Source organism: Lissotriton vulgaris, chromosome 9 (assembly GCF_964263255.1).
Source record: "Lissotriton vulgaris chromosome 9, aLisVul1.2, whole genome shotgun sequence".
Lineage (NCBI taxonomy): Eukaryota > Metazoa > Chordata > Amphibia > Caudata > Salamandridae > Lissotriton > Lissotriton vulgaris.
This window is the reverse complement of record NC_141697.1, coordinates 1,062,062,626-1,062,087,237: the sequence shown is the minus strand read 5'-3', so window position 1 is coordinate 1,062,087,237 and position 24,612 is coordinate 1,062,062,626. Positions and strand designations below refer to the sequence as shown.

At 48.6% G+C, this 24,612-nt stretch overlaps 1 protein-coding gene across 5 annotated transcripts in view; it reads right to left on the bottom strand.

Annotated features, from left to right (window-relative positions):
- UBA3 (ubiquitin like modifier activating enzyme 3) overlaps positions 1–24,612 on the bottom strand; it is a 220,298-nt gene that overhangs the window by 160,854 nt on the left and 34,832 nt on the right. For all 5 annotated transcript variants that reach the window (XM_086939034.1, XM_086939033.1, XM_086939036.1 and 2 more), the window contains exons 4-5: positions 21,380–21,460; positions 17,479–17,561 (exon numbers count right to left, since the gene is read on the bottom strand). In XM_086939034.1, the coding sequence (XP_086795160.1) occupies positions 17,479–17,561; positions 21,380–21,460 (164 nt within the window). The remainder of the gene's footprint in view (positions 1–17,478; positions 17,562–21,379; positions 21,461–24,612) is intronic.

Sequence of the window (24,612 nt, the reverse complement as noted above, 5' to 3'; positions counted from 1 at the left end):
GGCGCCAGGCACACCAACGGGAGGGGAAGGCGCCAGGCACACCAACGGGAGGGGAAGGCGCCAGGCACACCAACGGGAGGGGAAGGCGCCAGGCACACCAACGGGAGGGGAAGGCGCCAGGCACACCAACGGGAGGGGAAGGCGCCAGGCACACCAACGGGAGAGGAAGGCGCCAGGCACACCAACGGAAGTAGGGGGGGGAATGCCAGGCACCAACGGAGGGGGGGGGGGGACACGCCAGGCACCAACGGAAGAGGGGGGGGACGCCAGGCACCAACGGAAGAGGGGGGGGACGCCAGGCACCAACAGAAGAGGGGGGGGGGACGCCAGGCACCAACAGAAGAGGGGGGGGGGGCGCCAGGCACCAACAGAAGAGGGGGGGGGGACGCCAGGCACCAAAGGCAGGGGGGGGGACGCCAGGCACCAACGGAAGAGGGGGGGGGACGCCAGGCACCAACGGAAGAGGGGGGGGGACGCCAGGCACCAACAGAAGAGGGGGGGACGCCAGGCACCAACAGAAGAGGGGGGGGACGCCAGGCACCAACAGAAGGGGGGGGGGACGCCAGGCACCAACAGAAGGGGGGGGGGACGCCAGGCACCAACAGAAGAGGGGGGGGGACGCCAGGCACCAACAGAAGAGGGGGGGGGGGACGCCAGGCACCAACAGAAGAGGGGGGGGGGACGCCAGGCACCAACAGAAGAGGGGGGGGGCACACCAGGCACCAACAGAAGAGGGGGGGGGGGACGCCAGGCACCAACAGAAGAGGGGGGGGGGGGGACGCCAGGCACCAAAGGCAGGGGGGGGGACGCCAGGCACCAACGGAAGGGGGGGGCGCCAGGCACCAACGGAAGGGGGGGGCGCCAGGCACCAACGGAAGAGGGGGGGGACGCCAGGCACCAACGGAAGAGGGGGGGGGACGCCAGGCACCAACAGAAGAGGGGGGGGACGCCAGGCACCAACAGAAGGGGGGGGGGACGCCAGGCACCAACAGAAGGGGGGGGGGACGCCAGGCACCAACAGAAGAGGGGGGGGGACGCCAGGCACCAACAGAAGAGGGGGGGGGACGCCAGGCACCAACAGAAGAGGGGGGGGGGACGCCAGGCACCAACAGAAGAGGGGGGGGGACGCCAGGCACCAACAGAAGAGGGGGGGGGACGCCAGGCACCAACAGAAGAGGGGGGGGGACGCCAGGCACCAAAGGCAGGGGGGGGTGACAGGCACCAACAGAAAGGGGGGGTGACAGGCACCAACAGAAAGGGGGGGTGACAGGCACCAACAGAAAGGGGGGGTGACAGGCACCAACAGAAAGGGGGGGTGACAGGCACCAACAGAAAGGGGGGGTGACAGGCACCAACAGAAAGGGGGGGTGACAGGCACCAACAGAAAGGGGGGGTGACAGGCACCAACAGAAAGGGGGGGTGACAGGCACCAACAGAAAGGGGGGGTGACAGGCACCAACAGAAAGGGGGGGTGACAGGCACCAACAGAAAGGGGGGGTGACAGGCACCAACAGAAAGGGGGGGTGACAGGCACCAACAGAAAGGGGGGGTGACAGGCACCAACAGAAAGGGGGGGTGACAGGCACCAACAGAAAGGGGGGGTGACAGGCACCAACAGAAAGGGGGGGTGACAGGCACCAACAGAAAGGGGGGGTGACAGGCACCAACAGAAAGGGGGGGTGACAGGCACCAACAGAAAGGGGGGGTGACAGGCACCAACAGAAAGGGGGGGTGACAGGCACCAACAGAAAGGGGGGTGACAGGCACCAACAGAAAGGGGGGGTGACAGGCACCAACAGAAAGGGGGGGTGACAGGCACCAACAGAAAGGGGGGGGTGACAGGCACCAACAGAAAGGGGGGGTGACAGGCACCAACAGAAAGGGGGGGTGACAGGCACCAACAGAAAGGGGGGGTGACAGGCACCAACAGAAAGGGGGGGTGACAGGCACCAACAGAAAGGGGGGGTGACAGGCACCAACAGAAAGGGGGGGTGACAGGCACCAACAGAAAGGGGGGGTGACAGGCACCAACAGAAAGGGGGGGGTGACAGGCACCAACAGAAAGGGGGGGTGACAGGCACCAACGGAAAGGGGGGGTGACAGGCACCAACGGAAAGGGGGGGACGCCAGGCACCAACGGAAAGGGGGGGACGCCAGGCACCAACGGAAGGGGTGGAGGGGGGTCAGGCAACAACGGCAGGGGTGGAGGGGGGGTCAGGCAACAACGGCAGGGGTGGAGGGGGGGTCAGGCAACAACGCCAGGGGTGGAGGGGGGGTCAGGCAACAACGCCAGGGGTGGAGGGGGGTCAGGCAACAACGCCAGGGGTGGAGGGGGGTCAGGCAACAACGCCAGGGGTGGAGGGGGGTCAGGCAACAACGCCAGGGGTGGGGGTTCCAGGCAACAACGCCAGGGGTGGGGGTTCCAGGCAACAACGCCAGGGGTGGGGGTTCCAGGCAACAACGCCAGGGGTGGGGGTTCCAGGCAACAACGCCAGGGGTGGGGGTTCCAGGCAACAACGCCAGGGGTGGGGGTTCCAGGCAACAACGCCAGGGGTGGGGGTTCCAGGCAACAACGCCAGGGGTGGGGGTTCCAGGCAACAACGCCAGGGGTGGGAGGGGGCAGGCAACAAAGCTAGGGGTGGTGGGTGGTCAGGCAACAATGCCCTTCGGGGTCAGGCAACAATGCCCTTCGGGGTCAGGCAACAACGCCAGGGATGGGGGGGGGGGGGGGGGTCAGGCACGAACGGAAGGGGTAGGTGTGGGGGGCCAGGCACCAATGGCAGGGGTGGGGGGGCCCAACAACAGGGGTGTGCCAGGCACCACTAACGACAAGGGTGGGGGGGCAGGCACCAACAGCAAAAGTGGGGGGGGGCAGGCACCAACAGCAAAGGTGGGGGGTGTTCAGGCTCCAGGGGACAGGGGCCGTCAACAACAGCAGGGGGTCAGTTGGGGAGCCAGGCAACAAACAGAGGGGGGGGCAGGCAACAAACGGAAGGGGGGGCAGGCAACAAACAGAATGGGGGGGGGCCAGGCAACCAACATAAGGGGGGGCCAGGCAACCAACGCAAAAGGGGGGCAAGGCAACAACGCAAAAGGGGGGCAAGGCAACAACGCAAAAGGGGGGCAAGGCAACAACGCAAAAGGGGGGCAAGGCAACAACGCAAAAGGGGGGCAAGGCAACAACGCAAAAGGGGGGCAAGGCAACACCAAAAGGGGGGCAAGGCAACACCAAAAGGGGGGCAAGGCAACACCAAAAGGGGGGCAAGGCAACACCAAAAGGGGGGCAAGGCAACACCAAAAGGGGGGCAAGGCAACAACAAAAGGGGGGCAAGGCAACAACAAAAGGGGGGCAAGGCAACAACAAAAGGGGAGGCAAGGCAACAACGGAAGGGGAGGCAAGGCAACAACGGAAGGGGAGGCAAGGCAGGAAGGGGAGGCAAGGCAGGAAGGGGAGGCAAGGCAACAACGGAAGGGGAGGCAAGGCAACAACGGAAGGGGAGGCAAGGCAACAACGGAAGGGGAGGCAAGGCAACAACGGAAGGGGAGGCAAGGCAACAACGGAAGGGGAGGCAAGGCAACAACGGAAGGGGAGGCAAGGCAACAACGGAAGGGGAGGCAAGGCAACAACGGAAGGGGAGGCAAGGCAACAACGGAAGGGGAGGCAAGGCAACAACGGAAGGGGAGGCAAGGCAACAACGGAAGGGGAGGCAAGGCAACAACGGAAGGGGAGGCAAGGCAACAACGGAAGGGGAGGCAAGGCAACAACGGAAGGGGAGGCAAGGCAACAAAAGAAAGGGGGCAAGGCAACAAAAGAAAGGGGGCAAGGCAACAAAAGAAAGGGGGCAAGGCAACAAAAGAAAGGGGGCAAGGCAACAAAAGAAAGGGGGCAAGGCAACAAAAGAAAGGGGGCAAGGCAACAAAAGAAAGGGGGCAAGGCAACAAAAGAAAGGGGGCAAGGCAACATCTGAAATAGGCTAAAACATCTGTTTTTGGGATAGTGCATTCACTGTCTGAAGGGAAACCCCTCTAAAGGGGCAAAAAGAGTGGGGATAATGCCTTCCAGTTGTGTACAGACCGAGGGAGCACTCAGTGGCTCTACTCTTTGAAGCACTAGCAGACGGAGTCAGTCTTCTCACTGAAGAGGCCAGACCCATCCAAAGGCATATCTATGAACGATACCTAACATCTCCCAAGAAGCCAATGCATCTCATCCATGCTCTGCGCCAGAGCACCACACTAGTGCCAACCGCTCTGTCTAAACGGTTGGTTATGTCCAGGCCTGACTGTATGATGTACTTAGCCACATCTAGGCACTCTTGAAAGGTCTGTGCAAAAGTGGCATGAACTTTTTCTAACTCTGCTGGTAATATCTAAGCGATAAGTCCAATAATGCATGGGAGCACATTCCCAGCAAATTGTTGGCGTTGAGTGGCCCAAGGGAGAGCTAGCGGAAAAAAACATCTCATTCAAAATGCTTCAGTTCTTTTGGACTAATTCTTGGGGCTTGGGTGTTGACGTAGGATAAGAATTGGAGTTAACCCTGCTTGTGGGCTCCCAGTAGTAGGGTGCTGCATTGAGGAGGCAGGGTCACCCGAGTGGGTATCTAATGACTTGCCACCCGTACAGGTGGACAGGAGCAGGGTTTGATGGCCATGAGGTTGTCAGTAAGGGCCTCATTGAAAAGCAGTATGGTATCAAATGAGGACTGCTCGGGTTGTAACGCTTCCGTGAGGATGTTTTCTTTTACCTCAACAGAAGGAAATTGCAAGTCTAAAACTTAAGCCACCCGTCAAATAACCACGGCAAATGAACCAGGCGGAAGGATTAGCGGGAGCAAATCTGCCCCCTGTCAGGGCAAGTGTCCTGTCCTCTGTCCTTTTGTAGGTCCATATGGAAAGTGTCAGTTTACAATCACCAACATCGTGAAAAGTTGGTTGGCTCTGGTCAGAGTCTGATCCATACAGTTGCACTGGTTGGTGGCTACTAGAGTCAGAATATATAGGGGCCAGGCATGTTGAAACTGTACAGGAAAGTGTCTTGCTAGGAACTCCCTAGCCCTTACCCTATGCCGTTATAACGCCACTGTTTTTCCCTTTCCCGACAGAATAACCTTCCAGCCCTCTGAGCTTTGTAATGCCTCCCTGTGACCCGTCTAACCTGTCGGCCCCACTTCTCTCTGATCAGCCTTAGAATTCACCCACCGGACAAGACTTTGACTGTATCTCTCCTGCAGGTGAGAAACCCTCCGCGATCTTGATCCTCTGTAGCCTTGTCTAACCATTTCATGTCAGATGCCGTATATATCTTTTTAATAAAGTGCAATTTATCGTTATGTCACTTTATTTTTTTTTTATATCATGTCCTCTTCCTCCACCCTAGTTTAACCCAACCATCCTTCGTGTTTATATTTTGTTCCCGACACTGGGACTTAAAAACATAGGACCGCTCTCTTTCCTCAGTTCCCTTCTTCACGAGGGAGGCGCTGAGTGCCGGTCCCCACGAGGGAAGCGCTGATCTTTCACCAACCTAGGAATCTGCTGATATTAACCTTAAGGTACGGGAGATAGTCTGTTTTTATTACTCCGTTACACGGAGCTCCGTTTTGATCAAAATGTATGGTGAGCCCCGTGCCCTTGCCTCACTACCAAGATCTTGGACCCATTCTGAATGCTCACCAACAGGGCAATCATTCAACTTTACCACCTTAAATACCAAACATCAGGATAAATCGGTTAACATCATGCCCCATATAGTAATCTGGAGCTATACTCTCCTGAACTGTTATGCAACTCTAATCCCCTAAAACGTTTAAGTTATCTTCCTACGCCCCAATAGGCGACTAGCTGATACAATGTGAAATGGAATATGACTAATTAAGCCATTTTAAAATTGTAAGACATAGCTCTTTCTCCCTTTATCCATCTATGAAGGTGATCCAAGCCGGACATTACATAGAATCCTCCATATGTGCGAATCAAGACCCCTACCTGAATAAGATAGATTTGAACTCTATGTACCCCCTTCTCAGCTAAGGACCTCGTCTTTGCAGGTACTTCTTTTCAGCAGAAATTTGAAACCCGATGACAACAGAGGGTATAGAGTGATCCAAATGGACTGTTAGGTCTTATTTTTAGAACCTTGAAGAAGATAACTGCGCCTGGAAAGATTTGCTCTATTATCCTTATCCATCCTTGAGCCTTGGTTACCTGTAAGTATTCTCTTAGCCTAGGTGACCCCCTTATATGAATTGACTAGCTAGATCGGAACAGGTGGTTATTCTAATCTTCAGCCGGGTTGAACCTTAATGAATTGCCCTACAGACTTCCTTGATCCGAAAACCTGGTATATCCTTGAGTATAGTGCTAAGATATACTCAGAACTTACCTATTCTTAATCCCCAAGCAATTGCTCTCTAGTGTACGAGTAGTATGGAGTAACTGTGCTAGAATGTTTGAGTAAGCTTTGAATTTTTTGAATGTGGATTCTCTTACCTTCACCACTGGTCTATCTTTGGACCGCTTGCTCCTCCATTGTGAGAGGCATGATCCTGGGAGTGTATTTATATGTTTTCAGAGCCTCGACATCCACTGTGAAACTAGTCATCCATCGATTGATTTATAAAATCAATTATATAGCATATTGTTAATAACATTTATTAAATTAAATAGTTTTGTGACACTAAGAAATGTTTTTTATCCACAGACTGTTTCTCCTCCCCTGGTTGTACCCGCCCGCCCTGACGAAGGTGCTCTACACCGAAACGCTCGTTGGCGTTACATCGAAGAAAGGCAGTACTTTAGTCCCACTGGACTATAGTTCCTTACATCTTCCTGCCTTCTTACCCTACACCCGAGTCTTTGCACCCCCAAATATCATCTTTATGGTGTAGGCTTTGTCGTGTGTATCCATGAGAGAAGTGCAAAAATGATTGTAAATGTGACTGATTGATTCCCTGGATACATGAGTGTATGTGGATGATTCCCCCCATTTGTTGCCTGGGAGTGTGTGAAACACTAGTAATTGTTGAACTCTTTATTATGAAATATTGATGAACTTATTGTTCTTTCTATTAATTTTATCAACAGAATCACTTGTATATATTTATTGAATGCCCCGCATTGATGAAATGTCAGATCTAATAAAAACACAAAAATGTTTATAAAAAAATATATGGACTGACCTTATGCTTTCTGATGTCTATGGCTCGGATACATGTTTAATGTCACCCTGTGTATAATCGTTGTGGATCCCTTAGGGGACCTCTTTGAAGTACCTAGGCAGGGTCTTTGTTGTTCTATTTATACAGGAAACTGTCTTCAGCCAAGGTCAAGGCAGACTCGAGTAAGACAGAAAATCACTGGTGTTGACGTGGCAGGTACTGGCATTGATTAGGATACCAGCCATAGAGTCGAAGCAGATCAGGAGGCTCAGTCATCGCGGAGGCTGGACTCGTGGCAGTAACCCGACTGGAGGACTCTGCGGATCCATGAGAGACACAGGCACACCAGAGAGGAGGAAGGGTGTCAAAGATGTGGAGCATGGCCTCTTTAAATGCCTCAATCTATTGCGAATCACTAACTGACCTCAGAGTTTGGGATGCATTTGAATTAGCTACAGAATCGGGTCCTTTACAGGGAACTGGGATGGAGATCACTGGGGCACCTTGACGGCCTTGCAATTTCTAAGATAGACAGTGGTGGGGCTTGGACGTCTTGTATTTTTTCCTTAACCGAAGACTGGGCCCTGTAAGTGGGAACAGGTTTAGGACTGAGTGGAAGCATCTCTTACGCAACTTCCTTCATTACTCGGCAAAGTACATCTTGACTTTGCATTCCCAGATCGCCTTCGGGTGCATCAGGGTACACTGCTGTCACGATGTGGGTGTCATGGTCCAACCCAAACACCAGAGACATACCTCATAGGAATCTGTCACAGCCATTTGTTTGTGACAGCCCTTACAAGGGATAAACGTAATTGTTGGTGAAGAGGACATGCTCCCTTGCACACTGGAAGGAATTTTGAAGGGAAAAGCACGCCAAATGACAAGAGGAAGTAGGAGCTACCTCAAGATTAGCGTATGAAGGTGCAGAAAGGAAGTAATGGACATCAGTGAACTGGGGTAGTGCTTACGTTTGGCTTCAGTTGTCACTTAAAAGGCTGAGTAGATGAGAAGCCACACAACTCCATCCACCATCATACAGTAGCTATGGTGAGAAATCTTCCTGATCCAGCCTGGGAATATTCTAAAGAAGATGAATCTGTGGTTAGAAGTATCCATCAGTAAGATATATTCCTGTATTTGAAGTGAACGGCAAAGATTGCTAACTAATTATTTGCTAAAGAAACGCTTATCCTTTAATGCAGGGTTTTCCATAATGTGCAGTGTCAAACTAGAAAGGGGCACGACGACTTTGACAACAAACAAGGAGACTGTAAATATTTCGAGGGCTGGCTGCAGAGAGAGGGGGTTGAAGCTGAACGTGAAAGTTTAGAGCCATCCCTTTTACATAAATATTTTTTTTAAATGCACTAAAACCATTTGAATGCAAATAGAACAAAACACCCAGTCACAGGGCTTAGAAACAAGTTTTGCTTAATTAACCTGGTCCTTGTGGACTCGCATCTGCCATTTCCTCCGCGAAGGGGGTGGAAAGAAACAGGCGGTTGAAAAGTTTGCTGCACCTTGGCGAGAGGCCATTAATAGCTTCATTGGCACTTCAGCAAGCCCCTTGTGCTGCCCCATAATCTTCGGTACAAAAGGGGGTGGTGATGGACGGCAGAAGTGCAATTTAACAAGCACTGAAAAATATTATTGTGAGAGGTGTATTTTATGAGGGAATGGGTGAAAAATAGCAATATGTCTGCTTAAGAGGAAGAATATGACCCCTACTACCCCCCCCCCCCCCCCCCCCAGGGATACGAAGGAAAGGAAATGTTGCATACTCTGGATGGGCAATGAGGTGGTGCCTGGTTGTTAATATCCATATTCATACTGTTAGAGAATCGCTCCACAGGAGATACTTTTTCTTTGCTGCCCGAAATGGTCATGTGAATCAACATAAAACACCTGAGCCATCAGGCTAATAGCTAGGAACACCCAAGAGAGATTTTGAGAAAGGGGGTAGGGTGATTTGAATCTATGAACTTGCTTAGGGTTGAGGAATAACATGGAACAATCAAACAGTAAAATGTACATCTGGTGAAATTAACAAAGCGCTAGAAGAGTGCTAAAAACTGTGTACTAAATTGTTATGGCCTTTGCGCCTCAGTTGGTGGTCTTGCTCTTAAAAACGTACTTGGCCAAAAGAATATTTAGTGGTTTAAAAACAGCTTTACTGCTTTTCCATTAGTAGCGTAACATTTGGAGTTGGCTTGGTATTGGGGAGAAAAGACCCAATGTCAGGTAAGGGTTTCCCTTCCAAGGATGTTGTGTACTTCCGTGGATTTGGCACAATGTGCTGGGGCATTCCAAGGATAACTTATCGTACTACAGTGTCTGGTGCACTTATGTGCAATATTAGGTGTGATAAAGTGCCTCTTTTGACATGGTTAGCCTCCACTTTGTGCCTGGTACTGAAGTGGTTTTGATTGTAGTGCACAGGGCCCCTGCCAACCAGGTCCATTGAGCCAGCGCTTCTTCCCTAAAAACGGTTCCAGAATTGGCCCATCAGCCCCCTGTAAGTTCGTAGTAAATGGTACCTGGATACCAAGGGCATTGGGACTAAAGAGGGTCCCCTAGGGACTCCTCACCTAGGCCATGCAGACTGCCACTGCAGCATGCATGGCCTTGTGCAGACAAAATGACAAAGTCAACATGGCACACTGCTTGTGTGTCATGCCAGCTAGCACTGCCTAAGATATAGGCAGCCTTCTAGCAGGCCTTACAAGCCCTAAGGCAGGGTGCACTATATCCCAGATGTGGGCATATCTGCACATGCAGATATGCTTCTTCAGTACTAGGATCTATTCCTTAATATTTTAAGTGCCAGGGAAGCCATAGAGAGTATATGGGCTGGAAACTCGACAACTCAAGTTCCCCAGCATCACAATGGTGTCACTGAAACCAGAGTGCTCCAACCACTCTCTGGGACCAGAAACAATGCACATCTTGGGGGGGAGGTGTCACACCTCCTCGCCCAGGATGGGTCATTGCTCAAAGGGGAAGCTTCAAAGGCCTGTTACCTTTGTAATGTGACCCACAGCCTCTGCTACTAGCAGCAGATGGCAGCCCCCAGTTTCCACCCTCACTTTGGGCGGGAAAACTTAAGAGGATAGGGCCCCTGTCAACTCAACCCCTAAGGTGGGGAAGGCGAGGTGAGGCACATCTTTCAGTCCCTGCCATTTTGAAGATGGGGAGACCCCTCCAATCAGGACTGGGACTAAGCCCTCCTCCACAGGAGAGTGGGATAATAGAGGGTGTAGTCACCCCAGGTGAGGTTCCCATTGACCCAACCTGTTATTCCCTTAAAATGCCTCCTAAATCTAGAGTTTAGGAGGCTCCCACATACCTTGAAGTTGGATCTGTTACGACCTAAGAAGAAAGAAGACATCCCTGTAGCCGACCCTGCAGAGAAGCCTGAAGACAACTGCTTTAGCCCCAGCGCTCCCGGCATATCTCCAGCTTTGAAGAACCTGCAACAAAAAGACGACCTATATTGCAGCCGGAGACTTCAGAAAACCCTTGCAGGGCTGCTGCCCTTTGAAAAAGACTCCAATCTCCTGTGGACAGTGGACCTGTCCAGAAGAAATCAACTCCAAGGACTTCTGTGCATCTGAAATGGTAAGACCTGACCACTCTGCGCCAGAGGCCTATGGCCTGGGTCCAGGTGGCTCACCGGTCCAGTGAAGATCCCCCCAGCAATCCTAACATCGAATCCAGCATTGGCTGACCACTCTCGACCTCCACGCCACCACCTGCATTGTGAATCCGAAGGGTCCCCTTACTGCAACCGTCCGGTAAGAAAATAATGGGACAGCCAAATGCACCCCCGCACTTGCAGCACATGGGGAGCTTGACCAGCGTTGCCCCTGTGAACCCCTCCCACCCCCAAACTTACCTCTGTGGTCGCTGGTTTTCTGCCTGCACCTTCCAATTCAACGCCTGCAGCCTGTTTAAAAAAAAGAATATCCATAGGAGTGCACTGGAAGCCCAGCACTGCATTTGCACCCTGCACCCAGCTGCCCCCTGTGCCGCTGGTGGTGTAGCTTTGGTGCTTCCTGTTGGCAGACACCAACCTTCCAGTCCTGGGTTTTCATTTAACTCCCTAACAGTATGACAACATGATTCCATTTGCAGACCTTGCCTTATTTTGTTTCGGATGTAACCAATTAAAGTTTTTTACTAAGCAACTGTTATATTTTTATTTGGTTACACCTATGCTAATATCTTCATCGGCTACATCCTAAAATATTTTCAGGGAGAAAAATAGAAGTACTTCCAAGGCCGACTTACATCTGCACACCCACCCACCCAAAACAATGTAACATAATGGGAAGCAGAGTGTCAAAAAAGTTTGGGAATCACTGCTTTAACGCCCTGAATCCCAGAGTTAAGCACATTTAACCCTAGCATACAATATCCATGGTTGGTCAGACCACCACATCATCACCTTCTTCATCAACGAAAAGGTCAAACTTAACCCGGCGCAACCTGCCAAAACCAAGATTTGGAAGAGGGACCTGAAGAACCTTAACCCAAAGTCCTGGCCTGCCCACACAGGCAGTCTCCTTCTTCCCCCGACGGACGTCTCTGATGTGCATTCTTTGACCAACCTCTACCTAGACTCCATCTCTACAATAATCAATGAAGCCGCACCCTTGCAATTGAAGAGAGTCTCCACCAAGAACTTGAACCCATGGTACGATGGCAGACTCAATGAAGACAGACGTGTGATGCGCTTAGCTGAGCGCTCGTGGAGATCGGACCCCTCAGCACTGAACCTTAGAACGCTTAAGAGAAAGAGAAACGCTTACTTCAGAAAAATCAAACGCTCGAAATTAGTATTCTTTAGCCAACAGCTGGATCAAGCTAAAAACCGACCAAAAAAAACAGTTCGAGTTAGTCAAAAACCAAACCAAAACGCAACCTCCACAACCCAACAACTTAAAGGCTATCCCAAGTTGCGAAGACTTCTCTGCTTTCTTCAAGCAAAAGAACGACACTATAAGAAGCGATCTCATCAAGGATGTAAGTCGATTCTCCGGCTTCATATGCATAACTAACACTCATGCTAAAAACAACGCTTCATGGACGTCCTTCGACACCTATTCCAAAGAATCAATTCACAAGCTGCTGGTCACCTTGAAACCCGCCAATCATCACACAGACCCCCTACCTGCCAATGCTGTTAAAGTCCTCACCCCCCTGTTCATCCCACTCTGGACTAAAATCATCAACTGTTCACTGCAACAAGGGCTCATCCCAGACTCCCTCAAGATTGGGCAAGTCACGCCTATACTCAAGAAACCCACAGCTGACCCGGCCGACCTAAACAACTATCGTCCTATCACCACTCTAGCAAAACTGTTAGAAAAATGCGTACAATCCCAACTGACAAAACACATTGAGCAGTTTGACCTCCTCAACTCTCACCAATCCAGATTCAGAGCAAAGCATAGCACGGAAACGGCCATGACACACATAATGGATGATGCCCTCCAAATCCTTGATCGCAATGAGTCTTGCCTCCTCATCCTTCTTGACCTCTCTTCAGCATTTGATACGGTCAAACACGAGAATCTACTGGAGCTCCTAAATACCAGAATGGGCATATCTGGGACGGTTCTCAAATGGTTCACGTCCTTTCTGCACAACCGGTCTCAGAGGTTCAAGAGCAACAACGCACTGTCCTCGCCTGTGCCAGTAACACTGGGCGTCCCGCAAGGTTCCTCCCTATCCCCCACATTGTTCAACCTCGTCATGGAACCACTCACCACCTTGCTTCAATCTTCTAAGGTACATTTCCATATGTACGCCGATGACACTCAGCTCTACCTCAAGCGTCTATCCCCTGAAGACATCAAACTGTTGAATGCCACACTAAGAAACACCCAAGCTTGGCTGGCCGACAATCACCTCAAACTAAATGCCCTGAAAACGGAGTTCCTTCTGATCTCTCCTCCTGCGAAAAAGGCCATCACCCAAACCTGGCTCAATCATCTAACCGCACTCAATGTCCAGCCCACCATCGTGGACTCAGCGAAATCCCTTGGCATCACACTGGACTGCAATCTCGACATGCAGCAGCATATTAGCATAGCAACTAAAGGCGCCAACTTCCAAATCAACACTCTGAGAAAACTCAAACCCTTCCTACCACCCAAGGACTTCCAAACTGTGGTACAAGCCTTAGTCATTCCTCGCATAGACTACGGAATTGTGGCTCTCAGCGGGCTCCCCCTGACAACAACGGCTCCCCTAAGAGCTTCCCTGAACGCGGCTGCGAAACTCATCACTGGCTCAAGAAAACATTCGCATATATCCCCTGACTTAAAAGCCCTGAACTGGCTGCCTATTGAAGCCAGAATTCAGTTGAAAATTGCCTGTATGACACTCGGCCGTACACCACAAGGCACCCAACTACCTCTCTCATAAGCTGACCATATCATGAGGCTCAAGATCCAACAGAAGCACAAACACTCTCCTCCTGAAACCACGGAGATTCCGGAAGGAAAAAAACATACAAACGCTCCTTCTCTGGAATGGCACCTAGGATCTGGAATGCACTCCCGCCAGAAACCAGGCTTATCCCGTCCACTATTCTCTTCAAGAAAGAGGTGAAGGCCATCCTTATGGCTAAATACACCTGAACACTATTGATACTGGAACAATGACAGTATTTGGCTCTTACATTATCGGCTGTCTGAATACTTATCTATGTTAGTCCATTGTTTGTCTGCTTCTGGATCTAATTCATTGCACAGATGCTATACTATTGATTTCCAACTTGTTTATTGGGTTGTACACTAGGACTTGAGTGCCTCAATTACCTGCAACGCACCCACTACTGACTACTACTCTGCTTTCAACATTGTGTTAACTCACCCTCTGGGGTGCTATGATCTTATCCGTTTAGACATTGTACTACTTCCATATTATTATTGTTTCTTGATTGTTATTACTCTGTATACTCTTGTATGATTGATATCCTATTTTTGCAACTCACTGTCTACGGAATCTCATATTGATTCAAGAGTCTTGATTATCCTACCTACTGTTTCTGTAAAGCGCTCTGATATCTGCAAAGATCTTGTTCGCGCTATATAAAACTTTAAAAATAAAATAAATAAATAAATCCAGCATATATTGCATTGTGAAAAATGGAAGATGTTCGAAAGCTGTGCTCACCAGAACTATAGGGATGAAGATTTATGTTCACCAATGAACAGTGGTATTACTGCTGTGCGCAGACTAGAGAGATCTCCCTAAAGAGCGGCCACAGGCTGATACATATTAAATACCAACATACACTTTATTGTTCCACAAATACATTGGGGATCTTTGGTTTAGAAGGGATTAATGAATGTGTCTGATGCCACCTGGCAGACTAACTTTATGTACCTAGCATGAATGTGCCCGGTGATATAATACTGGTGCCAGGTTATTCAGATAGAATTCACAATGATTACCGTGGCTTTGGCCCCATCCCTTAATTAGCATTATGGGCTAGTTAGAGATTACCAGGCCCAACGAGACTTTTCACTGCTGTAGCACTTCTACCGACTACCTGTGATGGCAGAATTAGAAACAGGCCCAAACAACGAATCAGGGATGTAAAGTGTGGATACGGAAAGAGTACCGCTCAGACTGAGATTCCTCTGGTGACGAGTTGCATAGCAAATTGATATACTCAACTGTGCAAAAGGCTCACATTGTGATGCTAAAATATTAGTGCACATTAATGGATATAGGATCAAGCTGAAGGATTTTTAAAAGCAGCATATCATTGGATGGCTGCATCAAAGACTTGGATGGTCTGACGCTTTTTCCAATTTTGACACAGAATAACAAAATCAACATGTTTGCCTTCCCTTTCATACGCTAGTTGTATTTTGCAAAAATATACAATACAGGTTTATCTGGCTGCCTATGTTTATTAGGTTATGCTATATTATTTGCAAAGTGCCTTTGTAGCTCAGTAGCCACTTTAAAGCATTAACTAGGCAACAGAAAGCACCACTTCATTGCAGACTAGAAACAGACAGCTGAAATGAAGTTGAATTGAGTGGACTTTAGGTCTACTTTCTTGAGGAAACATTGTGTTGAAACAGACAGCAATTTGCAGTCTTCAAAATAACCTGAGGAACTGAAAGCATGCGTTAATTTTCTGCTACAGACCGGATGGAAATTGACCAGGCTGTAGCATTCTAGTTACATGCTGCATGGAAGGCTACAAGATCTGACAAAAGCCGGAGTTGTGTTATTAACGGTCACAGCATGCTATGATGCAATTGATCCCGCCAGGATTATGTCAGCATTACCATATAGAAAAGCTTACATACATTAGTCCACCAAGAGTGCGTAGGTCACCCAGTCAGAAAAAGAGGTCAGAAACACGTATAAGGAACCTGTGCTATTTCTAACTAGCATGGCCACACAACTAATGCATCACTGAATCACACTGGGTTGGATCTTCAATTTCCTGGAAGTCTAACTTACTTCGGCATGCTAAGCGACATTCATCCTTGTACACAAGACCCAAACTTTGGACCCATGTCGTTAAACTGGGGCAGAATTCCCATAAGATGAGTATCTGATATTGACTTCTGCACTTTATTATATTAATTAATGTGATCAGCAATTAGGCTCAGGATCGGCCCTGGCTGGACACCTACCTTGTTGTCCTTCCCCCTTTACATGCAAGAATAGCTGTCATTTTCTGGCTCTACAGATTGCCGATTCTAACTTGCATCTGTGCTTTAATTGTGGCATTAGCACGGTTTGAGGCTGTAGTGTGATTAAGTGTTCTGATCGACTGATGTCCCAAATTGTTCCTCTCATATTTATTTATTATAGTAATGCGCACAAGAATGGCAGTGTCCGGTCTTTCAGCCTGGAGACCACTATCTCCTAATTTCAAAGTCTAGTTGATGTTCTCTTCTTGTTCTATTGGTAGCCATTTTTAATCCGCACTCACATTTTGTTCCATGCACTTGTACCGTCCAATATGTGTCATAATTAACTGAAGTTATTTTAAGTTGTCTTATATGCATGGATTTTATGGGAAATATTCTTTTAATTGATGTGACATAGTTGCTGACACGATAAAGGTTACTTACTGTAAAAATGGTGACCTTTGTAGTTTTCTACTGAGTGAGCCTTGCTCATGGCCAAATAACTTAAAAAAACAAAAAACTCTGAAATAATGTTGGCTTGCATGAAGCCATTGAAACAATGAATGTTATAAGACAGGAACAAGGACTTTGGCCACCAACATAGAGAAACACAATTGTTCCAAACGGCAACCTAGCTGACTGCATGACTAGAGATAATCTGGCCAATTCACATGGGGGTAAGACCAGCATGAGAAGGGTTTTCCTGCATGAAAGAAGAACTATCCTAAAGTACCAAAACATACCAAAAAGTGCACTTTAAGTCCAAAAACTCTGCATGGTGCCACCCAAAAAAGTAAACATATACTTATTGAATTGTGCTGTTTGGCTCTCTTACAGGGGGGCCTACATTGAAACCTACAATGCCGACGTAGAGAGGATGCTCTTAATCTGATCACAAGCATTTTCTCTTCAACAAGAGAGATGTAGAGACCCATCTCAATTCTGATCATTGGGTATTATTTTAAGAAAAAAACTAACTAGATCCTAGAAAAACAGAGTATGGGGATGTAGCTTGGGACACCAATGGCAGGACAGAGAATCTTTCAGCCATCATGAAAAACACTTCAATGCTATTCTGGAAGGTTTTGTAAAGGAGGTTGTACTGAGAAGCAGGTTATTTCTTGCTACACCTTACAAAACTGACAAACCTACTGTTCTGCTTCTACAATTAAATGCATATTTTACTATTAATAAATAATCTGTCTGTTTTGTTGGACCACAACTACCAACGAAGTTTTAAGGGAAATTTCATTGCATTTTCAAAAAGAAATCCACATATGTTCCAAAACATTTACCTGTATATAATAAGTGTCAGGCCCCTCTTTTTATTGTCATTCAGCATTTGGGCTTCCCCCCCTTTGTAACCAGTGACATGAAAAGGAAATATGGCAGCCATGGAACATGTCTGATACAGTACCTGGATCACAGTGACAATACGTGAAGTCCCTATGCCCGACAGACAGACGGCGGTTATAATTACTAGAGTTTAAAAAACTTTATTTTTTCACTCATAGCCAGAGGAAATGTAAAATTATGTCCTAGGAGGATTAGTGGGTTGGAGGCATTTTATTTGAAATCTAGTGTTGCCACATTAAAAACACATCGGTACTAATCGGAGATTCTACTGCGAAGAAACAAAAATACCTGAATAAGAACTGTCTGTTTAAGTTAGAAACATCAATGGTATCCATATCGATAACATGGATTTGCCTGAAGCCAGATAATGCCTGCAAAAACAAAAACGTAGAGATAGAAAAATAAGTTGAAGTTTAACTGAACAACGGCAAACAGTTTATAGTTCTCAATACGATGTTAAAATCTCGAAAACAAGCAAAAGGCAGCTCCAAAAGAAGGAGCAAGGAGTTGGAGGCAGTCAACTTGAAGCTTAAGGAACCTAAGAAACAACCCAATACCAGCAGAGAAAATTCAAAGATAGGATGACAAAATGTATTGTTTTTGAAATGCTTAAACTGGAAGAAAGACTGGGAGGGAGGGTTGTGTGGAGGCAGAGTGAGCTGGGCCATAAAGAGTGTGACTGCGATAGGAGAGCTCCGATGTGCAGTGAGGACAATGGTATGGAAAAGAGAATGCTAGGATGAGATTGGAAAGTTTCGTTGTCAGCTGACAAGTGACCACAAGCAGCAGATGAACCGCTTTACATAACAGGAATGCAGCGACCTATGAATATACAGACAACACACATCCAGGAAACCATTCATGAAACAGACCTCTTAAGTGTGCAGGTTCACACATAATGGATATCTACCACACCAGCTATGCAAACTTCTCCCGATACCCGTCATGAGCATGAAATTCCATCCCAGGTGCAATCTTGTCATACACCCTGCCTTTACCAATTCATAGACAGAAGGTAGACTGAATACCCATCCGACGAAGACCCAACCCAAACATCTCGATCCCTCTCTTGCTCTCCTCCATCTTCTGGTCATATTTACCTGCTCAATTCATCTCTACATCCTTTTCTCACTGGCGCATTCATCCTTGTTTGTACAGAAATCATTTGCTGTATAGCTAAGATTGTAATCTATAAGTTCGGCATGTAGGCCCATGCCAGAAGTGTTCACCCATTGGGTCACGCGATGCCACACGTTAGTCACGGTCATAAAATGCCCATATCTTTTCATCTGAAAACTACTGGCAAGAGTAAGCACAGGTGCTCCTGCCACCACATGCCCAGTTGCTGAGGCCCTGCAGCTGCTATGGTCATTAAATGCCAAAGGCAATTGTAAATTAGAAGGTAATAGGTGTATACGCAATCATATGCACAGATGTTGCAATCATGCAGCTGCAATTGCCATTAGAAGCCAAAGGTAATAGTAAATGAGAAGGTAATAGGTGTATACTAAATCATTCGCACAGATATTGCAATTTAATGAAGGAGAATGCTATTATACGCTTAGAAACTGAACATTTTTCTGAGCAATGCCAACATCAGCCAAATATTGCTAAAACATAGCCAGGTGCATATTGTAAAGCTAGCAAAAGTGCACAGCTTACTGATAGTATGTAACGTATGAATGCCCTAGTAGCAGATATTTTGAACCATGAAGCGGATATATACATCTGAATGAGTCACCTTTGTGAGGGGCCTCTTATGTGCTGCACTAAGGAAACGGCAATTGAGGTTGTATATGCATTGATGTTTTATGGTAATGCTGGTCTGAAAATTCAATAAAATTTGTTTTAAAAAAAAAAAAAAAAAAAACAGCCAGGTGCATAAATCATATGCTTGGTTGCGCCAAACTACATTCTGTAGCAAGTGCATGTACTACCACATATGCACTATAAAACATACATGCACTAACGTGCACAAGAAAAATCAGAGGCACAGACAAATTTGGAGTGCTAGACTAATAAGAGGCTGGTGTCTTTGAAAGGTTGTGGGCATGTTCCAATGATGTTATACCTTTTTTCTAGTGTACTCAACCTACTGCAAATCGACTTAAACATTAAGCAGCCCTTCGCAAGGCATTCACCCTGCATACGTTTTAAACAGCTTCCTCGGTGGAGCATAAGTGGCAACAGATCTTTGATTTATTTCAAAGTACGACAGATTTTGTTTTGTGTATAATCTCCTCTCTTAGTGAAGTCAAGCAGGACTAATGGCTATATGCTCCATATACTATGTGTGTGTACAACGAGGGAAAGCAATGACAGGGGAATGGTCAGTGAGCGCCCTTAGAAGATGTGCAATGGAACTAATCCAGCCTGCCACATCCCTAGTACCCAGCCAAAAATCTATTCTAGATGAGGATCTATATAGCAGAATGAAACCTGAATTCTCTGGCTACAAGACAACAGATTCACAAAAGGGTTAATAGTTCATACTGGCGCATTAATATTAAGCAACAAAGCTCTCGACTGATTTTGCTTTTTTAGCCCCACTTCCCATAATATATAGTTCATATTGTAAAGTAAGGTTAAATTCACCGGCCCATATAATTAACTGTGGGGATGAAACGGATTTCGTCATTACATTAGTGAGAAGTTCAGGACTGTTATAATTTGAATGTGATATGTACTGTAATTGCATTTACATAGCGCTTAATACCCCTGACTAGGTGTTGAAGCACTTTTTAGGTGAGTAGCACGCTACTACATAACCCATAAAAGGATTGGTGGTGAATTGTGAAATATTAACCCCATGGCTGCTAGGCGTTTTCCCGTCCTGCGCTGGGTTTTATTGTTTTACATTATTTTATGACGAGCTGGCCTTGTCATCCGCGCACGGCAGGTAAGCGCCATGACGAGCCCAGCTCGTCATTAGCCTCGAAGGGGTTAAGTAATTTGAGCGGTGGGTATGTTAGTTTGTTGTTTGGATTGAGAAGGATAGTGGAGGGATAGAAAAGGGTAAAGGTTTGCATTTATTTAGCGCTTGCTAACCCGGATGCGGTGTTAAGAGCTATGAGGTGAGTAGCACGCTACTCTGGAAACCAAACCCAAATAGGAGGTACACAAGTATCCCCTGAAAAATTACATATTGTCCCTCCTGAACTGAAATATTGTCAAGATGTTTGGAAGGCAACTTTTTGATTGGAATATTTAGCCCCCTAGAGTAAGCGGGGGAAAATGTGATTAGCTAAGAGAAAGGCTGCAGGGACGCACTCAAGCAAGGTGTGTCTTTGTTGATCAACTCCCTCAGTCGGTGTCATCATCTTAAGTGCCAAAGATCTTTGCACACTAATGCCTATCATGCCAATATTTCGTACTTTGTTGTTGTTGCCGTTACCACCTAACCCGATGTCAAGACCACCTTCTCAATGACATTCCCCCATAAAACTCCCATGGCTGCAGTGCCCAGAAGGCACAACGCAACCAACAACAGCCAAAGAGGTCATCCACGTGGCTCAAAACTTGGGGTGGCCAGAGCAGTAATAAATTCAATTTTTAGCCCATGGAGAAAATCCAACTAGTCCCCATCAGGTCCTCATACATGGGCTGGCTAGCTGGAGACTACCATCTTCCTAAGCCTAGATCTCAGGCAGATTACACTGCTGGCTGTCAGAGGAACGCTGCACAAGTAGGCATCCAAGTATTCAATCGTTACTGCACTCTGTTTGGAGGCACCTTGCAAAGTTTTTTAGGTTTTCTTTTACTAGTGAATAACTAAGCTCTTCAGAGTCAAAAGTGCTGAAAAAAGGTTTCATCTGAATGGGATAGTCACGTGGTTACTAACCCTTTTAAATTACAGCTTGTCTTTAATACCCACATCATTCAAATAATTTTGAGAAAAACCGTATAAGGCAATATGATCTATGAACCCTAAACACTGTCATAATGTACCAGAGTTAAGAGGTTGTAATACTGAAATGCAGAAACTATTATATAAATCTTAGTTTATGAAGACTTACAATTCTGGAACCACAAAAAACATGCTGAGCTATGTCCATGAAATATCAATATTAAACATCCAGCTGCTTTCGAAGTAGCATTTCTAATAACTAGAACAATACAATACAAAACATGCAACAAAATATTACAATGCAATGAATTGTGCTTGAAGACATTAATTAGGTCTAGTTACCAAATTTTTTAGTAGTTCACATCCCAATCCTCCGGCCCCAATGACAAGAACTTTGCAGGACTCTAATAAAAATTGGAGAGACTGAAAAAAGAAAAATGTATTACAATTCTAAATAAATGAGCATCACAAATGCAATGAAATACAATCTGTTCCTGAACAATTATAAAAGCGTTTAAAAACATTGAGTAATACATTTTGGAAAGACTGCATCCTGGGTGGAGGTGGTAGTAGGTGCAGTTTTCAACAAGCATTCTCCACTTGACTGGGTCAGTGTTGAATGAGGAGGAGACGAACAAGTCACTTACTTTCGGAAACGCTTTTTCTGGTAGATACAGTATCTGCCTGTGGATTCCTCACCTTGTGAATGTCCCATTGCGTCAGCAACATTCGGAAATTCTTTCGTAGCTTCGCGCCGACGTGGACTACGTTATAGAGGAGGCACGGCATCGCGCGCGATTCCGCTGACGTCACCGACACCATATTAGGCCCACGCCGGCGTGATGACATCAGTTCCGCCCTTTTTTCCGTGCCTTCGAGGCACACGGACGGACCGATGACAGTAGATATATACACAATCAAGAGTATTTGTAAAACGCGCTACTCACCCGCTAGGGTCTCAAGGCGCTGGGGGAAGGGGGGGGGGGGGGGGGCTGCTACTGCTCGAAAAGCCAGGTCTGGAGTTGCTTCCTGAAGGAGAGATGGTTCTGGGTGATTCGTAGGTGGGTGGGGAGGGTGTTCCAGGTCTTAGCCGCCAGGTAGGTGAAGGATCTTCCTCCGGTGGTGGTTCTGCGGTTCCGTGGGTCGGTGGCGAGGCTGGCGGAGCGGAGCTGGCGGGTTGGCGTGTAGAACGTGAGCCGGTTGTTGAGGTATTCGGGTCCTAAGTCGTGGAGAGCCTTGTGTGCGTGGATGAGGAGTCTGAACGGGATCCTTTTGCTGACGGGGAGCCAGTGCAGGTCCCTCAGGTGGGCGGAGATGTGGCTGTGTCGGGGGATGTCCAAGACGAGTCGTGCTGAGGCGTTCTGGATGCACTTGAGTCTTTTCTGTAGTTTGGCGGTGGTCCCAGCGTAGAGGGCGTTCCCGTAGTCCAGACGGCTGGTGACGAGGGCCTGGGTGACCGCTTTCCTGTTTCCAGTTGGGATCCAGCGGAAGATTTTACGGAGCATGCGGAGAGTGTTGAAGGAGGAGGAGGAGGTAACGGCGTTAACTTGCTTGGCCAACGTGAGGGAGGAGTCAAGGATGAAGCCCAGGTTGCGTGCATGGTCCGTGGGCTTGGATGGGGTGCCCAGAGCAGGGGGCCACCAGGAGTCGTCCCAGGCAGAGATGGATGGGCCGAGGATGAGGACTTCCGTCTTGTCTGAGTTCAGTTTCAGGCGGCTGAGCTTCTTCCAGTCTGCGATGTCTTTCATTCCGTCCTGGAAGCTGGCTCTGGCGGAGGTGGGGTTGTTGGTGAGGGAGAGGATCAGTTGGGTATCGTCGGCATAGGAGATGATGTTGAGGGTGTGCTTGCGTGTGATGGCTGCGAGGGTCCTCATGTAGACGTTGAAGAGGGTGGGGCTGAGCGGGGGGCCTTGAGGTACGCCGCAGATGATCTTGGTGGCTTCTGCAAGGAAGGGCGGGAGACGGACTCTTTGGGTTCTTTCTGAGAGGAAGGAGGTGTTCCATTCCAGGGCCTTTCCTTGGATCCAGCGTGGCGGAGGCGGGTTGTCAGGGTGCGGTGGCAGACAGTGTCGAACGCAGCCGAAAGGTCGAGCAGGATGAGGGCGGCGGTTTCTCCGTTGTCCAGCAGGGTCCGGATGTCGTTGGTGGCCGCGACGAGGGATGTCTCGGTGCTGTGGTTCGCTCAGAATCCGGACTGCGATGGGTCGAGGGAGCCGTTCGTCTCCAGGAAGGCTGTCAGCTGTTTATTGACGGTTTTCTCGATGACTTTTGCAGGGAAAGGGAGGAGCGAGATGGGGTGGAAGTTCTTAAGGTCTGAGGGGTCTGCGGTGGGTTTCTTCAGGAGGGCGCTGATCTCTGCGTATTTCCAGCTCTCCGGGAAGGTGGCGGATATGAAGGAGTTGTTGATGATGTCCCGAAGTTTGGGTGCGATGATGAGTCGGCTTTGTTGAAGATGTGGTGTGGGCAGGGATCTTCCGTGCTGACCGGAGTCCAGGCGCACATGGTGGTGGTGGGGGGGTGTAGGTTCGGTGGTGGGTTACGTGTTCTGAGCGCCGAAGCGGTCGTGTATGTCGACGATCTTACGGTGAAAAAAGGTGGCAGAGAGTTGCAGAGGTCTTGAGAAGGCGTAATGTCGTTGCTGGCGTTGGGGTTGGAGAGCTCTTTCACGACGTTGAAGAGTTCCTTGCTGTTGTGGGTGTTGTTGTCCAGTTGTTCTCTGAAGGATGACCTTTTGGTGGTGCGGATCAGCTGGTGGTGTTTGCGGGTGGCGTTTGAGGGCTGTCATGTTGTCCGTTGACTGGTTGTGGCGCCAGGCTTTCTCGAGGTCACGGCAGGATTTCTTGGAGTCTTTGAGATCGTTGGTGAACCACGCGGCTTTCTTGCTGTTGAGGTTGCTGGGAGGGTTTTTCAGTGGAGCGAGGGTGTCGGCGCAGTCGGTGATCCACTGTGAGGTTGCGGGCTCCTTCGTTGGGGTCCTTGGTGTTGGTGGGAGGGTTTAGGCGCAAGGAGCTGGTGAGTTGGTCGGTGGTGATCTTGCTCCAGCATCTTCGGGGTGTTTGTTGAGGTCGGTGGTGGGTCGTTGAAGTTGAAGTGTACGCAGCTGTGGTCGGTCCAGTGGAGCTCGGTGGTGTGGCTGAAGGAGATGTGGTTGCTGGAGGAGAAGACAGGGTCGAGCGTGTGGCCGGCGTAATGGGTGGGGGTGTTGACCAGTTGCTTGAATCCGAGGTTGGCGAGGTTGTCTAGTAGGGCGGTGGTGTTGTTGTCCTGGTCGTTCTCCAGGTGGAAATTGAGGTCTCCTAGGAGGATGTAGTTGGGGGAGGTGAGGGCGAGTGGGCTGATGAAGTCTGCTATGGCCTCGCTGAAGTGTGAGCGTGGTCCCGGGAGTCTGTAGATGAGGGTTCCTCTGAGGGTGGTCTTGGGGTTGGTGTGAATCTGGAAGTGCAGGTGCTCTGCGGTGGCGCGGGTGTCGTCGGTGTTGGTCGTGATGCAGATAGTGTTTCTGGGGGAGATGGCGATGCCTCCTCCGGTCTGGTTGACGCGGTCCCTCCGGATGATCTTATAGCCGTCCGGGATGG